A 23707-nucleotide genomic window follows, 5' to 3' on the forward strand; every position below is an offset into this window, starting at 1 on the left:
TAAATTATCAAGGGTTCATGAGGGAGGGGGCAGCGGGGAGGGAGGGGAAAAATGAGGGCCTAATGCTGGGGGCTTAAGTGGAGAGGAAATGTTTTGAGATTGACGAGGACAATGAATGTACAAATGTGCTTTACACAATTGGTGTATGTAGGGATTGTGATAAGAGTTGTATGAGCTCCTAATAAAATGATCAGGAAAAAAAAAGAACTAAAAAATAAAAATTAAAAAAAATAAAATTCAGTTAGGGCTTTTATTTTTATTGTAGTATTACTTTCAAGATGCAAATTGAGTGTGACATTGTACAGAATATATGATCCCAAGAAACCATTTACTAAGATGTACTATTTGTAAACTCATGCCTGGTACCAAAGAAAATAACAGTGACGAATCAGAAAATCCTTATGGTCAAGGATCCTGTTATAGACTATGAGGGATAAGACAAATAAAAAATATTACCTGATAAGACAAATAAAAAATATTACATGATAAACCAAAAAAAAAGATTTACAGCCTTGGAAACCTTAAGGGGAAACTCTGGCCTGGCCGGTCAGGTCCTATGACTTAGGGTTGACTAGAAAGCAATGCTGCAAAACCATCCAAAGTGGGGCCGAGTCCTTCTTCATGCCTGTTCTCCGTCGGGAAGCTCCACGGAAGCCTGTTCCCTTTGGGTGACTGCTGGCATTTGAAATACAAGTGACACTGCTTCCAGCATCACAGCAAGCCACCACAGTAGGACAAACCGACAGACGAGTGGTGAATTATGGAGACAAGTGGTAAAGACATCAAGTGGCTGATTATTTTTGAATGGTGGTACTGAAGAATACTGAAAGTGCCGTGGACTGTTAAAAGACACTCAGATCTTATTGGATGAAGTCCGGCCAGAGTGTTCCTCAGAGGCAAAGATGGCAAGCCTTCCTCTGACATACTTCGGACATATCGTCAGGAGAAACCAGTCCCTGGAGAAGGACATCATGGTTTGTAAGATGGGTGAGCAGCGAAAAAGAGGAAGGCCTTTGGCAAGATGGACTGACAGGGTGACGGCACCTGTGAGCTCAGGAATAGGAGCGATTGTGAGCCTGGCTCAGAACAGGCACTGTTTCTTTCTGCTGTGCATGGGATCGTTAAGGGACAGAGCTGACTAATGGCGCCTAACAACAACAAAGAAGGTAAGTGTTTGGATTTGGGTGCTCCAAGGATAACAGAGGGCTGTGATAAGGAATGACAATGGAACAGGTGCATTTCTCCTTGGTTCAAGAGAAGCTAATGGGTTTCCTGGTTCTAGGAATGGCATGCCACTTGGAAACTAGGTGCAAGTGCTGCCAAGATCTTGATGATGGAGGGATGCCTGCAGATCTCAGCACCAGGGGGTTGGCAGGGGAAGTAAATTGCCCTGGGGCTCAGCCTGGAGCTAATGGAGGGGAGGAGAGATGTGAGATTCACATCAGTGACCTGCCTCAAGCAGTGTGGCTCGGGAGATTGATGCACTCTCCCCAGAGGGAACCAGAACACTGTTCACTGACAACCAGAGTATTCTTCATCTTCTGAACAGGGTAAGCTTCAATCTCACATATATCCTCCAGGGTTGAAATGCAGCAAAAATAGGTACCAGATTTTTCCTAAGTTTTACTCAAAGAAGCCTTGAGTCAGATTTATATGGGCTTTTTTTTAAGAGTAAATAAAGATCTCTATTGCCCATCAATTTTATTTAATCTGTTTATAATTGTGAACATACATATCCCCTTTCCTTTAAAATTTTCATTGACTGTATCTTATGATAAAGAAGGAGAATATTATATATTTGGAAATTTCTGGAGCCCAGGTGGTGTAGTGGCTACGCGTTGGGCTCTGATCTGCATGGTCAGCAGTTCAAAACCACCAGCAACTCCTGGAAGAAAGACTGGGCTTTCTACTTAGAAACCCACAAGGGGCGGGGCAGAGGGTGGGGGTCATTAGCTATGAGTCAGCATGGACTGGATGGCAATGAGTTTGGACTTTGGTTTATGAGGGGAAGTTAAACAACATATTGCAACCAGTGGGTGGGTGGCTACAAACAAGTTCTTTCAATAAAACATGTTATCTTGGTCTCCATAGAGTACCTTCAAAAAAGGGTTTGAGTGAAAGAATAATTTCTAAGGGGATCTTCTGGATTAATTCAATGAAGAGGGGTCAGTTCAAAAGGTAATGGCAACTGTTTGGGGGACTCCAAAGGGATAGTCTTAGTATAGTTTCTCAAAGGACACAGGTGACCATGGGAGCTTATTACTGAGTTTGAAGGGAATGGAAAATTGCCTTTAGTGAGAAAAATGCCAAAGAAGTTGCACCCTGGTTTAAGAAAAGAACTTTTTTTTCCATCATAATACTACACCTATTTGTTTGGGCTGGGTCCAGACCAGGCGCCCCTTGCACCAGCCTGTAATACAAATGACCTGCTGAATTTCAAAGCACCTGCCTCCAGCACTTCACAAAGCTTCCCAGGCAGAATACAGCCCCCTCTCCCTAGCATTCCAGGAAGCAAGTTTGCTGAGAACAAGATGATTTACTGACAGGTCATCTCCTGACCCCAAACTTGCAACCGCAGCACAAAGAACCTCCCCCTTCCCCTTACCAGCCCATATGCCTTTAAGCCCATATCATATATATACATATCCTGCCACCCTATCACCAGGCGCTACTTCCCTGACCTAATTGGCTCAGTCGTGGAACCTGCCTAAGGGCTCAAGATGCTCCTATCCCTTCCTCTGCTCTCCCTTCCCTCCTGGGATTCTTTCCCTGCCTCAATAAAATCTTTCTCAACTTCACGTTCCTGGCTAAATTCTATCTCTGGTCTGCGCCTCCGTTCTGCCTCTCACTACTCATTCGCTGAGGGTAGCAGGGCAGGGCTGCCCTACGAAAATGTTGGGAAACCTTACCCCACCTACTATAAAACCCCTTCCAACTTCTTTTTGTTCCTAAAACTCAAAGAACATTGGAAAGGAACAGGATTTCAGTCCCTTGAGGATGCCCAAACTGCCCTTTGATAGGATGTCAATCAAAGCACAGGGAAGGGTTATTGTTGCTGTTGGTATCAGCTAGTCAGCTCTGGCTCAGCCACCTTATGTACAATAGAATGCAGCCTCACCCAGTCCCCTGCCAGCCTCACAACTGTTCCTATGCTTGAGCCACTGTTGCAGCCACTGTGTCCATCCATTTTATTGGGGGCCTTTCTCTCTTTTGCTGCCTCGCTATTTTACCATAAGGCAGCGGTTCTCAACCTGTGGGTCACGACCCCTTTGGGGTCAAATGACCCTTTCACAGGGGTTGCGCATGAGGAAGGTTGAGAACCACTGTCATACACATATGAAGCAATTGAAAATATCACAGCTTTGATCTGATGCACCTTAGTCCTCAAAGGGATGGCTCTGCCAGTAGAAAATCTAAGCCACCGAAGTAAAATTCCATTATTACCACCACTGCTTATAGTCAAAATCTAATAACAACTACTGCATTAAGGACCATGCTTATCTTGTGAATTAAACATACTTCTAAGTTACTTATATCTACTAACTTAATGGCGATTCTTTAAATAACTTGCATTTCACCATCCAAAGAAAAAGCCACTAACATAACCCAAGCTAAGAGCTTCCAAAGCAGACATGAGTATGTTGCGTGTGGAAACTGGAAAATTCATATCTCAGACGAAAGGCCAAAGTAAACCCTCCCTAAAAAAAGCCTTAGCCATCACATAAAACCAGACTACCAGTAAGTAGTACCATATTTTAAAATTTGTTATTGAGAGTTAATGCATATATCATATCATTCTATAGTTCAATCACGTCAAGCAGAATTGTACAATTGCTACCACAATCAGTTTCCAAGCATTCTTTATCTTCCTGAACTCCTTGACATCGTCTCCCTTTTATCCACCACTGCACTCTCCCTACCACCCCCTGAAATCCTTATTCCACTTACTGTCCCTACAGGTTCATCAGTCCTGGGTTTCAGATACAGAAACACAGAAAAACTTATAACACAACCTCATGAGGGTGACCCCAAATGACGTAACACCTCTGAGATATACCCTTATATAAACAAACAAAAACAAAAATAGAGAAAATGTTGAAAACTAGATCAGGGGCAGTATGCATTAGTGGGGGTATCAACTGACAAAGTTGTCACAGTTCAAGTCAGATTTATGCCTTTGGTCTTCTATACCAGTGGTTCTCAACCTGTGGGTCATTACCCCTTTGAGGGTCGAATGACTCTTTTACAGGGGTCACCCAATTCATAACAGTAGCAAAATTACAGTGATGAAGTAGCAATGAAAATAATTTTATGGTTGGGGGTCACCACAACATGAGGAACTGTATTTAAGGGTCGCAGCATTGGGAAGGTTGAGAACCACTGCTCTATAGGCATCTCTCTAATGCCCTCTGTTTAGTAACCACTATTCTCCCATCCCTCAATTACGGATATAAGTAGTATCATGTTTAAAGTAAGTAATTAGTAAGAATGACCTGATTACTAGTCAGGATTTTCAGATTTCATCAGCTTAAAATATTATCTGTGGAAGATTATGTCAAATAATGAGCAAAAATGATTTATCTCGCAACATACAAATAGAAATCATTCTGATCCAGGCATCAATTTTATATCATATTTTGAACCCCTGGCCAATATATTGAATCAGGTGTGCCGGCAAATGTGTAATAATTGGCTCCCAGGAGGTGAAGGGAGATAAAGGGCTTGAGGGTTTGCCGATTTCCATTCCACTACTGCACCTTACAAGCATCTAGATTGTGGAGGAGAGCTTTCCCACAGCCTTCTAGGGTGTCAGCGTTACGAGAGCAGATCACAAGGCCTTTCCTCCTGGGGTGCTGCTGGAAGGCCGAGCTGAGGGCCTAGCCCTGGTGCCACCTAGGCTCTTTGACATGCATATAATGAGATGTTATCCGTGATGCTTATGTAATGCACCTGTATACGGCTGTTTATGAGAACCTTGAAAGGAAGGGAAGGTACTCGCCCATGCAAGTAAAACATGCAGGTAAATTATGCAGATTTTCTAAGAAGGTGTCTGTAGTACATTTACCATGGCTACATGCATAGGTATTATATGGGTTCCATTTCCCTTAAAACCAAGAACAGACACTTCCTCTGCACAGGTGGCTGCATGCCTCCCGGCCTGGCAGGATCTACTTCTAAATGGACTCCCTTCTCCTCTTGGGCTCTTCTTGCTAGAATGAATTCTTTACTTGGCTGCAGGGAGTCTGCAGTCCTCTCTGTGTTCATTTAATATCAGTCACCAAGAATGCGGCAATTATGGAATGTCCTGTCAACTTGTGAAGGGGTGGGGTCTACCCTGTCAATCAGGTCGCTGCTTGAAGACCTCATTTGGAGGCTCTAAGGAAATATATAGCTCACTGGAGGCCAACTATTTTCTCTGCTTGGTCTTCCTGCTGACAAGACACATGGATCTACACTGATGGAACCAGAGTGCTGGAGCTGGAGGAGACACGTGGAGGCCCCTGCCAGCACTGAGTGCTTCCACCTCCCACTGGATCCACAAGACTTTCCACCCACTGGCCTGTGATATTACTGCATTCAGTGTCATTGCATGCGTTGCATGAGTCTGAAGAGGAATTTATAGACTGGTATCAGACATAGGGGCTAATATCAGACTTATGGACTTGATCTGGACTGGAAAGCTGGGATGTTTTCTTAATATACAATTGCTCTTTGATAGAAAGTTCTTTCTTATACACATGAGTATCTATGAATTTTTTCATTAACCCAGATGAACACAAAGAAATAAGAATTTTCTTCCCAACTTTCCTTGTAAGACTTGCCTCAGTTTTATTAGTAAATCCACCACATGTACTGAAAATTACTCCAGCCAGTGAGACCAACAAGTTCTCACTATGATCAGGAGGAAAATATCTGTTCAATAATTTGCTTACCTGTATCTTAATTAAGGGACACTAAACGTCAAGAAATACCATTTGGAAAATTACAGAGAAATGAAAAGAAACTCTTTGTCTTATTCCTAGCTTTGAACTTCAGGCCACTCCTACAACTGATTTCCAGCAAGCACTTGGACTTAAAACTTCCTGAGATTCTAGGAGTCAAATGAGCAGACAAAAACTTCCAGTCATGTCTCTTGCACTATGCATAATACATTTATATTCTCAAAGCACATCTGTATTAAAGGACGGAAAAAGCAATTTGCTTCCATTCTATTTAATTCTCTCCTAATTCATAAGGATGCACTTTGAACTTGTTTTATTGACAAAAACAAACTATTTAAAATGGTAGTGAAGAATTCCACAAAATCTCTGTAAGTTGCCCTAAGAAAGCAAATTATATTGTTATTTCCATGGCTAAAGAAAAAAACAAACAGAAATTCATTAAAAACCAATTTTGCTAGTCTGCCCTCCAGGATTTCAAGTAAAAGAGTAAACTAGGTTTTTAAAAAGGACAATAGTATCCTTTAATATTGCCCTTTCCTCATGACAAACGTCAGACAAAAGGGCACCAAGTGTTGGCATCAAGCATTTATCCTGCTAAATCAAAGCTACATGGTTATTTTGGCAAAGATCTGTTAATTATATTTTAGCCAATATAATTTTAATATCTAGGGCTACAATGAAGGGGTAATGGCTTAATCATGAAAAATGAATGGTAAATCATGGAAAAGGAATGGTGAAAAACGTCAAAACATACTGCATTCTTTGCCCCTCACAGGGTCAGGCAGGCCAGAGCAGTCCACTGCAGAATTCGGAATGGCAACTCTCCACCTGGAGCCACTGCTATCACATTCCGTATATTCAAAGTGGTAATCTCTCTGCAAACAATCACAAAACAAGTCTTTGTTAGAGCCAATTCTAATGGGGAAGGGTGCATTTTCAATCTCTCCCAAACCTATCTGCAGCATATTTCCAAGCTGTACTCTTCACTTGATACTAGGTTTGCCTCCACCCACACCAGGCAGTTCACTGATCAAATCAGTACTACAGCGCCTACTAAGTATGCACCAAGGATGTGATGGAGGAGAGGAGTCATTGCTTTCAAGCTGCACCATCAAGCCTCAAGTGCCTTCTACTCATAAAGGCTACAACACACTTTCCTAGTTTCTTAACATGCTATTTAGCATCTATGTAATTTGTAGATATGGGTATAAGAAAGCACAAAATAATGCTAACAGATTACCTGCTGTTGCTACCCTGTGTTTTTTGAGAAAGAAGAGAATCATACCGATAGAATTCTCTGTTTAAAATTTAGCAGAAGGTGGCATTATTAATCATCCAAACACTAGTAGAAAGGCTCTGTGAGTTGCTAATGCAACTCTCTCAGGCTCAATACACACCCACTCAGTGCGCTGCCATTAATCATAGACTGTTAGAATAAACCATTTATTACAATTGCCAATTTAAGACTAGCCCACTTGTCTCTAGCCCTTGGTTACTTTGAAATGCTCATAATGACCTCTCTTGATCAGACCACATAATGCATGTATCATACATACTATGGAGCATTTTAAGAAATGAACGTTCTAAATTTCCCCAATATATTTTCTGTTTATTAACCTACTTACTTAGTTAAATAATCTGTTATGTTGTTATTTTGCTTTATCCATGTTTCTTTTGTTTCCTTTACCTTATCAATGCCAAGTCAATTCACCAAGGGGAAATCAAGAGTGAGTTAGGTGTGTGTTGGGGTGTGTAGATGTGTTGTCTTAATTCATGTTCTCTATTTCACTTCCCTAGGACATAATATGCATTGCAATGTTTACACCCAACTCATCGACAAAATTTATGATTTTTATTAAGGATGGTAAAGAGTTGCAATCCCCTGAGAAGTGCTCAAATCTGCTAGTAAATGCCCAAAGGGGCATGGCTCTCTGCGGGAAACCTAAACCCCAAAGGCATTCAGCTCAAGTTCTGTGGGCCAGCAAACCAGCTCCCTGAAATAAGTGCCTAGAAGAGGCAAGCCACGCCGGTAAACCTCAGCCCAAAGGCACTCAGCTCCACTTCTCTGCGTCAGCTCACCCAGCTTCCCCAATTAAGTGTCCAGAAGCACACCACTCCACAAGGTAGCCTCGTGCACAAAAGCATTCAGCTTTACTTGCTCTGTGGGTTGGGAATTCCACCACTCTGTTCCATGGTCTGGTTCGATTCTGCTGCTGTTTCTCGGCTGTTATAGTTTCTGGATCCAGGAGGTTCACTTCTCAGGGATCTGGGTCCAGAGCCAGGGCTCACTCTTTTCCTAGGTCTTGCTGGTCTAAGTCGATTTCTCCACTTCTCAGAGGGCTCACTTTATACGCAGCAGGATGGCATTCCAGGGAATCTTTATCACAATTACTCTCAGGTGACTACTATCAGTACCTTCCCCACCTTCTTAGCAGACCCATGTAGGAAAAGGTCATTTTGTGGGAGTTAGAGACTTTGCCTGGAAAAACCACATTAAATACTTCATTGCCCCTTCACAGGGTATTTGTGAACTGGGGAGGCTGTAGATAGAGAGAATATTAGTAAAGAAAAGGGTTCAGGAATCTGTTCTTGGTTTAAATTCTCATCTCATCCACATAAGAGTTATGTGATGAAAAAAAAGTTATATGATATTGGATAAACCGCTTTCTCTTTCAAAGAATCCATTCTTTTAATTGGTAAATTAGAATAATGTTTTCTATTTGTGTGGTTGTTGTGGAGATTGAGAAGATGCATTTAAAATATTAGATATTGTGCTATGCCAAGTTAGCACTTGATGAATTATTATCCTTATTAAAGACAATGAGCATGGAGATGATAAGAAGGGAAACGCTAGTGATAACACTAGGCACGGGTAAGGGGAAGGTGGGGTGAGAAAGGGTAAACCAATCACAATGACCTACCTATCACCCCCCCCTCCCAGGGGGATAGACAACAGACGAGGGGCTAGACAGAGACATCAGACATGAAAAAAATAATAATGATTTATAAATTATCAAGGGTTCATGAGGAAGGGAGGGGAAAAATGAGAAGCTGATGCCAAGGGCTCAAGTAGAAAGATAATGCTTTGAAAATGATGGCAACATATGTACAAATGCGCTTGACACAGTGGATGTATCTATGGATTGTGATAAGAGTTGTACAAGCGCACAATAAAATGATTTTTTTTAAAGAAAGAAAAGGCACATATTTATGGACTGTTTTTCCTGCTTCAATTTCTGTACATCAGATAAAATGAGACTGGAATATGGATTAAAGAAGATAGAATCATCAAGGTTTTTATACCACAAACCTCTTCGTTCCCCAGAAATAGCATATAGTAGTAGCTCCTCAGATGATCATCGCTGAATATTCTTTTTTCTTTTTTTTTCAATATTATTTTTTCCACGCATATTTTTGACAAAAGTTGGGCAATGGACAATTTGAGATGCTTTGCTGTCAAAAAGGGTAGGTTGGCTGACCTAGGAAACGGAGTAGGGCCTGTTCCAGCCAGTCCGATGGGGTTGCTATAACTCGGAATTGACTTGAAAGCAAAAAATAATAATTGGCAACTTAAGACTACCACAAATTTACTATTTTCATATTCCTTTTACTTTATCATGATATGTCTTACTCCAGCAGGCATAGTCCTGCCTTAGTAAATGAGCATTATTGAAAGGAAGAAACAAAGAAAAGAAAATTGATAAAACAGCCAAGCAAGAAAACTTGCTTCTGAGGGAGGAAGGAAGGCAGGATGATATTTTTTAGATTCGCTAGATTTTATTATATTCAAATTTATATATCAAGATTCTTTTTAAAAGCAAAAGGTGAACAACAGAATAATAAACTGGTGAAGAAAAACATGACAATAAAGGATAAGTAACTTAAGTACTGAGGTTTCTAAAAATCAATAAGAAAAAGGACAAATCTTCTTTTGAAAAAATAGTCACAGAGCACACCACAAAACAAATGGCCAAGAAACACATGAAAATAAAGTTAAAGTGTATCAATCGAAGAAGCACAGATAGTATTCTTTCATCAAGTTGAGAAAACATTTCAGCTTTTTTATTTTTCAAACTCTCTAAAATAACAGTGTGGTAAAATGAACATTCCTAACTCCAGAGAAAACAGACAGTAAATATTTTCAGAAGAACAATAGGCATCAAGAACTTTAATGTTTTCAAACTTTTCACCACAAAAAACTCACATCTAGGATCTAATTTAAGGTGGGGCTATTTTATGGAACAAATGATTTATGTGCAAGAATGTTAAATATAAATTTTATATTATAGCATTGACTACAATAGGTGAGCACTGTATTACAAGAATCATTATCATCACCTAACATTTACTGTATCTATTTGCTTCACATGCTTTTATACTATCAAATAGCCTCACTATAATTAGGTGAATTAAGTAGGTCAGTTAATATTACACCCATTGATCATTGGAAACTCAGATCTATTAAGAGACTTAGCCAGAAATACCCAACTAATAAGTAGCATAGCTAAGAAGAGAAATCAAGCCTTCCATTTACTTTTCAGTGCTTTCCATGTATACATTTAAAACAAAAGACTACTATTCAGGAGCTGGTGTGGAAAACTTTCAACTTAAAACCCTGATGTTTTCAGAGATCCAAGAGCTATCAAAAAGAAGTCTACCACTCAGACAGACTATGAGAATGCTCACATGAGCAAAAAACAGTTGAAAACCCTTCTTTCTCTTTTTCAGTTGCCCAGACTGATGTAATCAGGGGTGGATTATCTAAGAAGCAAGGTAAGCACAGACGAACTCGGGCTTACTTACTAATAAGTAACAATTTCATATGATTTCCACCACCACGCATTATTTGCGGGCTCCCGGGATTCAGATGTGGGCATCTCTGGGAAGCTTTTATTTAGCCTAGAGTGCTCATCACTCACTGGTTAAGCAGTCGGTTGCTAAACTAAAAGGTCAGAGGTTTAAACCCACCAAGACCCCAAGGGAGAAGGATGTGGTAGTCTGCCTCCATAAAGATTGCAGTCTCAGAAACCTAAAGGGCAGTTCTACTCTGTCCTGTAGAGTTACTATCACCAGATGAACAGCGCTCAGTTTGCAATCTGTTGTTGTTTAGCTTACCATACCCACTTACTACACAAAAGGTCATGATTGGCCATGCATTTGACTAAAAGCTTTCTTAAATCTCTTGTACCTAGTTATTTGTGTTAAGATGCCTGGACTCTCCAAGGTCACAGGTACTATTTAGTGACCATGTTCTTTTTTTTTTTTTTTTAAATCATTTTATTGGGGGCTCTTACAACTCTCATCGCAATCATTACATACATCCATTGTGTCAAACACATTTGTACATATGTTGTCATCATCCTTCTCAAAACATTTGCTTTCTACTTGAGTCCTTGGTATCAGCTCATTTTGCCCCTCCTTCCCCTCTCCCCCCTCCCTCATGACCCTTGATAATTTACAAATTATTATTATTTTGTCATATCTTACACTGCCCAACATCTCCCTTCACTTACTTTTCTGTTGTCCATCCCCCAGGGAAGAGATTATATGTAGATCCTTGTAACTGGTTCCCCCCTTCCACCCCACCTCCCTCGACCCTCCCAGTATTGCTACTCTCAGCACCAAGTGACCATGTTCTTAAGAGTCCAGCAAGAAGCTCTATTATGCTTAGATATAATTTAACAATTCTGCAATATAATCCTATTTCATCTAGAGTGTGTTAGTCCAGGTGGACTAGAAAAACAACTTCACAGGCACTCATATGTATATAAGAAAGAGCTTTCTATAAAAGAGCAATTATATAATAAGAAAACACCCCAGCCAGTCCAGATCATGTCAGTAAGTCCGATATTACCCCTTTTGTCAATACTAGTCCATAAATTCCTCTTTAGACTCACACAGCCATGCAATGATGCTGAATGCAGGAAGAAAGGTCACAGGTCAGTGGTGTGAAGTCTTGTAGATCCAGTGGCAGTGGAAACATCTCAGTGCTAGCGTGGGTCTCCACGTGGCTCCTCCAGCCCCACGGCTCTGGCTCCATCAGGATAGCATATCTGACTTGTCAGCAGGAAGATGAATTGGAGGAAGTCGAAGCAGAGGGCGTGTTTTCCTCCAGTGAGCTATTTATCTCCTTCCCACCTCCAAAGGAGGTCATCAAGCTGTGGCCTGATTGACAGGCTAGACTCCACCCCTTTGCAAGTTGATAGATTACGTAACTACCACATAGAGGGTAGCACTTGCGGTCAGAGACTTAAATTGTAGATATTGTCTCTGAATTATTGAATAGTCTATTTCATATGAGCTGATAACAAAGAAGATAAAGATTGTTTCTGAAGGCAACCACCAAAGATCTAAGAAATAATGTAAAGTAGTAAACTCACAAAAGATACAATATATATCTCCAAATATTTCAAATGGCATGGGAGGTGCTAAAGAAAGATAATTACAGAACTTGGGTTTTCAGAGTTATATATTTGTTGTTGTTTGATGCTATCAAGTCAGTTCCGACTCATAGTAACCTTATGTACAATCAAACAAAACACTATCAGATCCTGTGTCATCCTGCCAACCATTGTGTTTGAGCCCATTGTTGTGGCTTGGAAGCCACAGGGGGTGTGGCACTGGTGGCTAGGTGCCATGGAGTCGGTTGCGACCTTCTGCACAGCAAAATGAAATGCTGCCCTGTCCTGAGCCATCCTCACACCTGTTCCCATGCTTGAGTCGGTCATGTAACCATCTCTTTGAGGGCCTTCCTCTTCTGCACTCCTCCTCCACTTCACCAGGCACGATGCTCTTCTCTGGGACTGCTCTCTCCCGACAACATGTCCCAAGGATGTACAACATGTCCCACTTACTGCCAGCTGGTTTGTCTCAGGCTTTCCTGAATTCTGATTTAAAATTACATATAATTTTACATATTAATATATATGATAAATTACTACTTATAAAATAAGTACTTTCTTATTAAATAAGTACTATAGGTAAGTGCTATGGGGAGAGTTAAAGTAGACATAAAGCATTGTCTCTGTACCCAATGTGTTAGACAGGGTTCTCTAGAGAAACAAAACCAGGACACTAATAATTTTATATATATTTATACAGATAGATAGATAACATAAGAAGTAAAGTTAATTAATCTATAAAGCATTACAAATGGCTCAGAGCAACTCACTTCTGTGAGAAAGCTAATACACTGGCAGTCCTTCAAGTCCTGAGGGCTGCAGGGTAGGCCTCTGTAGGCCTAGGTAGGCGGCAAACAGCAAGGCAGGTCACCAACAGTCAACCAGATGACAGGGTCTGATAGTCCCCAACTCAAGAGATGTACATTCCAGTAGCGTGGCAAAGCAAGTCTTGAAGGAACCTCAAGTTACAGTGACACAGTCCACGGGTTAGGTGTCCCACAGGTAGTGTAGCTTGCAAATGGAAGCAGAGACCAAGCAAGGCAACTGCATACTGGTCCAATGATCAAAGAGCGAGAGAGAGACAAAGGCGAGGCTTGCCGAGCCATTTATCTCTCTGCCCTTCAATTAATCCCACATGTTCATTGGCCAGGTTGGCAAAACAAACTTAGCACACCCAAGAAGCATGATTTTATTGATGTAGACAGGACTCGTGCATATACACACAGGTACACACAAACTGTATAATTTAATAAGAAATCCTCAACATTAAGAGCACTAAAGTGGCAGCATAAGTCAGTGCTCAAGTAGAAATTCTACCCTGCTAAAAATTATCATTAAAAGTTCCTTGTAACTTATGACAAAACTATAATAAGTTGTGAATTATGGAGGGTTTGTGAGGGAGGGGGGGAGGGGGGGAGGAAGGGGGAAAATGAGCAACTGATATTAAGGGCTGAGGTGGAGGGCAAATGTTTTGAGAATGATGAGGGCAGCGAATGTACATATGTGCTTGACACAATGGATGGATGGATGGATTGTAATGAGAATTGTGCAAGCCCCCAATAAAATAATAAAAAAAGAAAGTAAATGTCTAGAAAAGAATAATGGCAACATATGTAGAAATATGCTTGATACAATTGATGTATGGATTGTTATAAGAGTTGGGAATGATGAGGGCAATAAACGTACAAATGTGCTTCACACAACTGATGTATGTATGGATTGTGATGAGTTGTATGAGCCCCTAATAAAATGATTTTTTTTAAAGTTCCCTAAAATACAATGTATAAAGTATATTTCTCAAGAAACTTATTGCAACCATTTTTTCCTTTAGTTCACTGTCAGATACCTACATCTTACATCAGACAGCTTGCATTTTAAGGCTTTTTTTTTTTTTTTAAGAAAACTAAAGATCTTTAAGCAGCCCCAGTGGTACAGTGGGTTTATCTTAGGCTGTGAGCCACAAGGTCAGTAATTTGAAAGACAGGGCTTTCTACTGCCATTCAGAGCGATCATCTCAGAAACTCACAGGAGCATTCTACCCTCCCCTACAGGCTTGCTATGAGTCAGCATGGGTATCTACTTGATATGAGAGAGTGAATGAGTGAGGCGGAGAGTGAATGAGTGAGTGAGTGAGTGAAGAATCTTTGAACTTTGGAACCACATTCAGTAGAGCACGTGTGGTGGGACATGCATAAAGTGATCCCAGGGTATTAATATTTCACAGCCAGAAAAGATCTCTGTAACTTGGAACAGCTGGAAAATAGTGTGAAGATAGATGGGGCTCATGACCATTATAGTACTTGCTAGTGCTTTCTAGCAAAAACAACTATGGTAATGACCCTCTAGGACAGGGTAGAACTGCCCATGCAAGTTTCTGAGACTGTAACTCTTGACAGTAGTATAACACTTGCTGCAGAGCTGCTGGTAGTTTCGAACTGCTGACCTTGCAGTTAGCATAATCACTACACCACCAGATGCCCATAAATCCTAATAAAGAATTAAAAGCATTAGAGGCAGGAGGCCACTGGCTTCAAAGAAAAGAAACCATGGATATCAAGGAGACACTGTCTGGAGAGACAAGCACCAACAAATGTAACACATTTTCTCCATAAAAAAAAAAATTGAAATGTTAGGCACAGCTGTTGAGAAGATTGCAATTCCACTGGGAGAAAGGGCCCCAATTTAAGTAATTTAAGTGCCAACTGAAGCACTTGGCACGCTCAGTTTGAGACAGCAAGAGATCACAGATATTTCCATTCTACATCCAATAAGTGAACATACTCATCCTACTATGTGAGACAGTCAAAAGCTAAGAATGCTTAATGCAGATACACATACATATATGATAAAAGCTCCCTTGGCCTACATAATCAAGTGCATGCGCAGAGTAGCACTGTGAAGAAATATTTATATTCAGACTTTCCTTTTATAAAAGGAATATAAAGTTACCATGGGAACCCACTGCCAAGTAACGTATCTGATCTATTTATGCCATGTCTTCCTCTCTTCATCTGGGGACACTGTGTTGCTTTTTAGAAATAATCTTGAAATGTACCATTTTAAAATACAGGGTTAAATGTCCCTCTTTATGTACAAGGACTTATGGGTGCTCCATTCTTTTGTAATTTACGTGTCATTGAGTACCTCCCATGGGCACACTCAGTATGAAACAGTGAATAGCAGCCGTGAACAGAAGAGCCCATGCTCTTGTGGGGCTTACATTTCAGTGTGACTTAAAGTACTCAGGAGCTCTTTCTTAGGAAGGCACAAGTGAGAACTATCTCCTCCCTGCAGCTCCCAAGCCAAGCTTGTCAAAGGATAGACAATGACCCAGGAACCCGGACCCTATTCTCACTTCTGTCATTGCTAAATGTAGGACCTTGAAGGATCTACTTTCTACACCTTAGTTCCTTTCAAGGAAAAAAAAATCTATGCTTCAAGGATTAGTGGTGTCTATTGAAAATATTGAGAAATGACATGAACTTATGTTTATACAAAGCTTTAAACCCATGAAATCATCCTTACGGAATTACATTTAAACTTGCTAAATTAAATACACCTCTACCTCTGCAAACCTGAAAAGGGCAAGGGTTTCTAAAGAGAATACAAACAATGGAACAATTTAGGACATCTAAATATCTAACAGAATTTCTAGGAAGAATACAGAGAACAGAGGGAAAATGTTTTAAAAGACATAACAGCAGGGACAAACGAAGAGGAAGGAGAGAGGAGCAAATCCTGACCCACCAAGTCTCAAAGATGATATTCCTGCTCAAAACAGCCAATGCACAGAGAGGACCATAGGGCTGGCCCCAGCAAGACACTTGACATCCATCACTGACCCACAGTGCTAAGAGGGACAACACCGGAGGCACCGTGCAGGAATTGTGCCCAAGCTGACCTCACCACACCAGGGCGGAACGCTAAGGGTATGCAACAGAGCAGCAAGGGGAGCAAAGCAATGAAGTCCTGGGGAACACCCAAAAATAGACTTTAGGGTCAGGGCATGGCACCCCATCAGACTAGACTGGAAAGCATTCCTAATGGTCAACAAACAGACTTGGAACTATTTATAGACTTTTCTTTGTCGTTTGGGGTTTTGTTGTTTGGTTTTGCTCTGTCTTGTTCTTGTGCTTATTATTGTCTTTGCGTGTCTATCTAAATAAGATAGGTGGGATAAACAATCCAGAGGAGAAAACAATGGGACCGACAGTTCCAGGAGAGGAAGCGGGAGAGGTGAAAGATGGGGAAAGGAAAAGGGGTGTCAACAAACCCAGGGACAAGGGAAAAACAAGTGATCTAAAATCGATGGCAGGGAGGGCGTAGGATGCCTGGTAGGGCTTGATTAAGGGCAATGTAACAGAGAGGAATTACTGAAACCCAAATCAAGGCCAAACATAAAAGTGGGATAAGAGGAAAGTAAGAGAAAATAGAGGAAAGAACTATGGGGCAATTGGGCATTTATAGAAGTCTAAACGCAAGCATGTACATATGTAAATATATTTATATATAATGATAGGTCAAGAGATCTATGTACATATATTTATATGTTAAGTATTAAGGTAGCAGACAGACATTTGGGCCTCTCCTCAAGTACTTCCTCAACACAAGAATACTTTGTTCTAATAACTTGGCATTCTGTGATGCTCACCTTCCCTACATGATCACTGAAGACAAAAGTGGGTGCCTAAGCAAATGTGGTGAAGAAAGCTGATGGTGCCCAGCTATCAAAAGATATAGCATCTGGGGGTCTTAAAGGCTTGAAGATAAACAAGCAGTCATCTAGCTGAGAAGCAGCAAAGCCCACATGGAAGAAGCACACCAACCTGTATGATCACGAGGTGTCGATGGGATCAGGTATCAGGCATCAAAGACCCAGAACAAAGAATCATATCCATGTGAATGAGGAGGAGTACGGAGTAGAGACCCAATGCTCATCTGTAGACAATTGGACATGCCCTCACAAAAGAGTCACAAGGAGGAGACAAGCCAGTCAGGGTACAGTATGGCACTGATGAAACAGACAACTTTCCTCTAGTTCTTTAAGGCTTCCTCCCCTCCACTATCATGACCCCAATTCTGCCTTACAAATCCGGCTAGACCAGAGCATGTACCCTGGTACAGATAAGAGCTGGAAATACAAGTGAATCCAGGACAGAAAACCCCCCTTAGGACCAATAATGAGAGTAGCGATACGAGGAGGGGAAAGGAAAAGGTGGGCGGAAAAAGGGGGAACCGATCACAATGACCTACATATACCCCCCTCCCAGAGGGATGGACAACAGAAAAGTGAGTGAAGGGAGACATAAGTCAGTGTAAGACATGAAAAAAATAATAATTTATAAATGATCAAGGGTTCAAGAGGGAGAGAGAATGGGGGAAGGAGGGGAAAAAAAGAGGAGCTGATACCAAGGGCTCAAGTAGAAAGAAAATGTTTTGAAAATGATGATGGCAAGAAATGTACAAATGTGCTTGACACAATGGATGCATGTACAGACGGTGATAAGAGCTGTATGAGCCCCCAATGAATTTTTTTTTAATATTTCAAGGTGGGACAGCAAGCGTTAACAACTTTCTCCTTAAAAAAATAGAAGAAAGTTGCCCCCAAATTATAATTTTTATATGCCAAATAACTATGAAATTAAATTACTCTGCTAAGCAAATGATCAGATGTCTGAACGCACCAGCGGCTCTACAGGAGGGGTAGAGGAAATACAGCCAGACTGTCCATAGAAGTGAGGATGATGGGTTTTCTCTCACTTAATTTGGACATGTTGTCAGGAGAGACCAGTCCTGGAAAAGAACTTCTTGTTTGGTAAAGGATGAGCTAAAAAAGGAAGACCTTTGACGAGATGGACTGACACAGTGGTTGCAACAATGTGCTCAAACAACAATTGTGAGGGCTGGACAGGACTGCATCCATTGTGTATTTTTTATTCCATTGTCTATTGAGTGACTGTGAGTCGTAGCCGACCTAACCACACTCTTCATGGAAGCAAATTATGGCACCTCTCTCCAGAATGCTCCTTAGACGTGATTATAGTGAGACTGTGTCTCCAATACTTTGAACAGGTTACCAGGAAGGGACAGATCCCTGGTGAGAGACTTGGTAGGGGGGTCAGTGAAAAATAAGATACTCAATGAAGAGGAAGTTCACGGTGTCTGCAAGAAGGACTTCTAGCAGAGTAATGAGGGTGAAGGTGGCGCAAGACCTGGCAATGTTTCCCTTTGTATTGCACGACGGGGTTGTTGTGCGTCTGCACCAACTTGACAGCATTTGACAACGACAACACGATTCTACAATTCTCCTCTCAAACAACTGAGAGGATAAAAACTATTTCTAGAGAAATCTCAAAAATGTTATTTCCTGTGCATCTTTTTTCTTGGGAAGCTGCTAAAGATGGTTCACCACCAAAATAAGGGCGAACACAAGTGATTCAGGAAATAAGAAACCCAATATCGGGAAAAGGGGAGAAAATGTATAATATGCTGTTAAAGAAAGGCACCAAGCTGCAGGCCTGAAAAGCAGGCAGTATAATTCTGTAGAAGCAGAAAAATTACATTGGATGTTAATGAAATTAAGAGAGGTTTTTATAGAACTGTTAAAGAGTCTGGGGACATTATAACAGGTTAAAAAAATACACACACTTTAAAAAATTGTAAAACAAGTTAAATTTAACTTAAAATGTTTTTAATTGAAACAAAAGATATGCAACTAAAGAAAATGTAGCTATAAAAAATCTTGTGCTTCTCTAGTGACTATTATTTAAGGAACTAAACAAAAAAACCCAAGTCACAATTGATCTATGATGATTGGGACTGTGACAATATTGAAAGTGTGGGGTGGAGTAAAGTGGCCAAGAGTGGGCACAGAGAAAGGAGAATGGAGGAGGGTGTATAAGAGTCCTGGGGTCTGATATTTCACAGCAGAAACAAACATACAAACAAACCCAAACCCACTGCCATCTGGTGGATCTCAACTCAAAGTGGCAGCAGAGTTGCCTCTTGTGGTTAATAAAAGCGAAGACTCAGCTTTCTCCCCCAGAGTGGGGGTAGGTTCTAACTGCTGACCTTGTGGTTCACAGCAGAACACCCAATCCACTGTGCCGCCAGGGCTCCTCCCCACAGTAGAAAGTCCAGATGATATAAAAAAGTAGGAGGAAGTGAATCAAGGGAAGAGATGGTGGCAAAGGACTTCTGGTTTGGGGGGTAAGCCTTTTTCTTTGGCTCTTTAAACAATGTACAGGTACTGTTTTAATAAGACTATTTGGAGTAAAACAAACTTGAAGTTGACCTCCAATGCCATTCCCTCCCTTTGGAGAGTCCAGTGTATTCTCTTTCAAACCTTTGTCTCTATTTACAGAATGTGTTCATATGAGGGGGAAAGTACACCAGATATCAAGAATGGCAAATATCAGTTACAATACAACTGAAATTAAATCCATATATAACATTCTAATTCTAAATATTTTCTTTCACAATAAAAAGTTTCTCTTGTAATTAAAGCTTCTTGAACCTTATTTAATTCTGTAAATACGATGGCAAATTTATACTATTTCAGCCACTTGCTAATCACTGGGCAAGGCAGGCATAGTTCCTAACCATTAAATGATTGTAGTTTGGCTAACAATCAAGATTAGAATTGTTCTTACCATCTCTAGCTGATGTAGTAACAATTAAATAATAGCGCCCCCCAGGCAAAAAACAAGTTGAGGTGCTCAGATCACCATTCCACTCCAGTCAATATTATCCAGTGTTAAGGTGTTCATCCTTGAGAATTCCCCCTCCCTCCTTAAAACGCCTCACCCATCTAAGACCTTGTTTTGTGTAGGGCAGCATTCTATAAATGGGTTGTAAAGGTTCAATGATTTGCGAAGATGCTCACTTAAAGTTTTCTTAAAGTTTTGATATTAGCCACAGCTTTAAAATGGTTTGTGTGTGTGTGTGTTTTACTTTTTTGGAAGGGATCCCAACAAGACTAAAACAAGCATATTACAGAAAGAACTTACTTGCCTGCAGCCATGCATTGATTGGACTGTCATGCTTAAACACGTTTTGTTTATAACGCAGGCATATGTGAACCAGAACATTAGTAGCAATACTTCACTTACCCTTGTGAGTACATGTATGGATGAATGCATCTAGAAGCCCCTGGGTGGCCCAAACAGTTCAGCACTTAACTATTAGCCAAAAGGTTGCCAGGTGGAGCCCATCCACAGGTACTGCAGTAGACAGGCCTGGCACTCCGTTTCCAAAAGGCACAGCCTTGACAACCCCAGGGGTGCCATGAATGGCAATTCAATGGCAACCAGGAGTGATGGCAGCTAGCTCTTTCCAGTGAAGGAACAGACCAGGTCTTTAGCAAAGTATTTTTTTTCAAAGTACTGAAGAAGAAATCATCATTAACTGGATATATTTATACTATCATTGCCTGGAAAAATTATTATATGTTGAACACAAGAGAGATTTCCTCTACCCTTCAAAGCAGTTAATAAAATGCTGGTGCACTTTAGAATAAAGGTACCTTAGAAGAGAGGAAATGTAGTATTGTGAGAAATGTGAGACTCAAGGTTTTTAAATCTGACAGTATGTGTGAGGCACAGCCCAGAGTCAAAAATAGCCCAAGCACTGTTCTGTCCCCACTATATTATAGCTGTTAATGTTGGCAATTCACTTTGTAAGATGCATTATGGGTACTTCCATCTTCAATGGCTTGCTTTTACTACTTTCACACTTCCTGTCTCAGCTGCATCACCACCCCCCTCAGCAATATTTTTGTACATCTTCCCCAGGCAGCTCACTTTCCCAGTCTCCTCATGGCCATTACAAGATGAAAGCTAATGTCTCCAAGGCATATGCGAGAAAGCACAGTCCCTTCACTTTCCAGCAAATGACCTTTGGCTCTCGCTCTCTAGGCACCCATTCCCTCAATTGTTTCTTCTTTGTGAGCGCAGGCACACACAAACTTACTTATGTGCTTACCTCCCTCCCTAGGGTTTCAGATAACGGTGCATCCCTCCCATGCTCCAAGTCTCTCTCCACTTGTTCTTGGAAGCTCATCATTCTCTTTCAAACTGGCTCCTCTTGCTTCTGCGATACCTCCTTCCCCTCAACATATAAATTATTAATGTCTCTTCCATTATTTAAAAAAAAATCTCCACTGATACTGTACTGGGGATTCATTATTTGCACCTACATCTCCTTCCCTCTTATTTGCCCAAATAGAGGGCCCTGAGAGGCTGACTTCTCACTCCGGCTCTTTTGCTCTATGGATCCTGGTTTGTTTGTCCAGCGGGAGGCACTGGAAGAACAGACCAGCCAAACCAAACTCAGTGCCACCAAGTCGATGCCAACTCCCAGCAAGCCTGGCGTTCAGGGTGGCACTCCCCCTGCGAGTGACTCTATGGGAGGAGAAGCCCGTCTTCCTCCTGTGGACTGGCTCGTGGATTCCAATGGCTGACCTTGAGGATCGCAGCCCCACGCATCCCACTATCTCTCCAGGGCCCCAGCAGAAGAATGGAAAGTGGTGTTTCTCTCCCTTCGCTTCCACCAACATGCTCCCTGGGTCTGGCAGTGCCCGAGTCCTTCCTTGGCCACCATGCTTGCTAGCAAGCCCCCCTTCCACAGTCCCAGCAGCTGCTGCGAGTCCAGCACAAACCTGTGTGTGCCTCTTCAGCCCAAGAAGTATTAACAGTGGATTCATGATCCACTGAGGAAACCTGGTGGTATAGAGGTTACTTGTTGGGCTGCTAACCTTCAAGGTGAACAGTTTAAAACCACCATCCCCTACAAGGAAGCGAGAAGAGGCTTTCTACTCCCATAAAGTGTTTCAGTCTCAGAAACTCTCCGGGGCAGTCCTACTCTGACCTTTAGGGTCACTGTAAGTCAGAATCAACTCAATGGCCGTGAAGGAGAGCCTGTCTTTCCCCTGTGCCTCCCTCACATTCCTGGTGGGTTCCCTAAAACAGGTCACACCTCTGTAAGGTGTGAAATTTATTAATTGTATTCAGTTGAATTCTTCGTTTGAGTCATGTTTCTCATCAGGACTCAGACTTATAAATTCCTTGTCTCCCTCTAGCTCCGTGGTTCTCAACCTGTGGGTCACGACCACTTTGGGGATCGAATGACCCTTTCACAGAGTTTGCCCGATTTATAACAGTAGCAAAATGACAGTTATGAAGTAGCAACGAAAATAATTTTATGGTTGGGGGGTCACCATATCATGAGGAACTGTAGTAAAGGGTCACCTCATTAGGAAGGTTGAGAACCACTGCTCTAGCTCATTTCCATTTCTTCCCAGCCTTGCTCTGGAAAGAGTAATTTAACTGCACTACTTCCAGGCTCTATCTCAGAGTCGCCCTGTAGGACAGGGTAAAACTGCGCCTACGGTTTCTGAAAGTCTTTTCAGGAGTAGACCCCCTCATCTCCATCCTGTGAAGCAGCTGGTGATTTCCAACTGCTGACCTTGCAGTTAGTAGCCCAATGCAGAACCCTGTGTGCCACCAGAGTCCCTGTACGTCAGAAGAAACTCCGTGGCCGTGAGATTTATTATTTGTTTCTGTTTGGTGAGTTATCAGGCTAGATGCTGTGTTCATGACACTGCTGCTTCTCGCTACCACCACGCTGGCTGGGTGGCTGGCTTTCACGCTGCCACTGGGCCTCAAGGGGCCTTACCTCGCCAGCAAGAGCACCGCCAGGCAGGATCTCCCAAGCACCTGCTGCTGGACCCTTCTCGGCCTTCGCGGTTGGTTTCTGCCACACTACCTCGGCCTTCCTGATTCTCTCTCTCGTGGCCCTGCCCTGCCTCAGGGCCCATGTGGTTCCCCCCACCTAGGGAAGCACCAGGGAGGGGCTAGGTGTGTCCCCCAGGGCACAGTCAAGCCTCCAGCTCCCTTTCTGAGGGCTAGCAAGCCCACCAGTCATCTCTCTCTGTCTGTGGGCTACCAGCCCAAGTGCCTCCATCTTCCACTTCATAACTCGCTCTTCTTGGTCTAGGGGACTCTCAGTGAAGGCCCCCCAGGTCTGCTCCAGACTGTCTTTGATGGAAGTGAGGTTCCTGATAACTTCGGTGGGACTGTATATAAACCTATAAACCTAGTCAAATGTCAAAAATGGCCAATTTCCTAACTGGACCACGAGGGGCTCAATCCTTTGGAGTGAATTTTCAAGCCACTATTAAGGTAGGCCTTGAACTGCTAATAGGAAAGTGGGTCATTCAAAACTACCAGCTGCTCTGTGGGAGAAAGATCGGGCTGCTCCCATAACAATTTATCATCTCTGAGCCCCTATATTGGGTAAGTATGAGTTGGGATCGACTCAAATACAATGGGCTTGGATATGTTTTATATTCTTAAAGTGAATTGT

General features: G+C 41.8%; 1 protein-coding gene across 2 annotated transcripts in view; it reads right to left on the minus strand.

Moving 5' to 3' along the window:
- ELAPOR2 (endosome-lysosome associated apoptosis and autophagy regulator family member 2) overlaps window positions 1–21363 on the minus strand; it is a 124190-nt gene extending 102827 nt beyond the window's left edge. The window contains exons 1-2 of one of the 2 annotated variants that reach the window (XM_045288893.1): window positions 21326–21363; window positions 6697–6817 (exon numbers count right to left, since the gene is read on the minus strand). Coding sequence is in view for 1 of the 2 variants with exons in the window: in XM_004702635.2 (XP_004702692.1) it covers window positions 6697–6701 (5 nt within the window). In the remaining variant the exon portion in view is untranslated. Of the gene's footprint in view, window positions 1–6696; window positions 6818–21325 lie in introns of those variants that run through there. The other variant, XM_004702635.2, reaches the window with a different exon arrangement.
- Window positions 21364–23707: the final 2344 nt, after the last annotated feature.

Source organism: Echinops telfairi, unplaced genomic scaffold (assembly GCF_000313985.2).
Source record: "Echinops telfairi isolate 266 unplaced genomic scaffold, ASM31398v2 ScPeMD7_23;HRSCAF=83, whole genome shotgun sequence".
Lineage (NCBI taxonomy): Eukaryota > Metazoa > Chordata > Mammalia > Afrosoricida > Tenrecidae > Echinops > Echinops telfairi.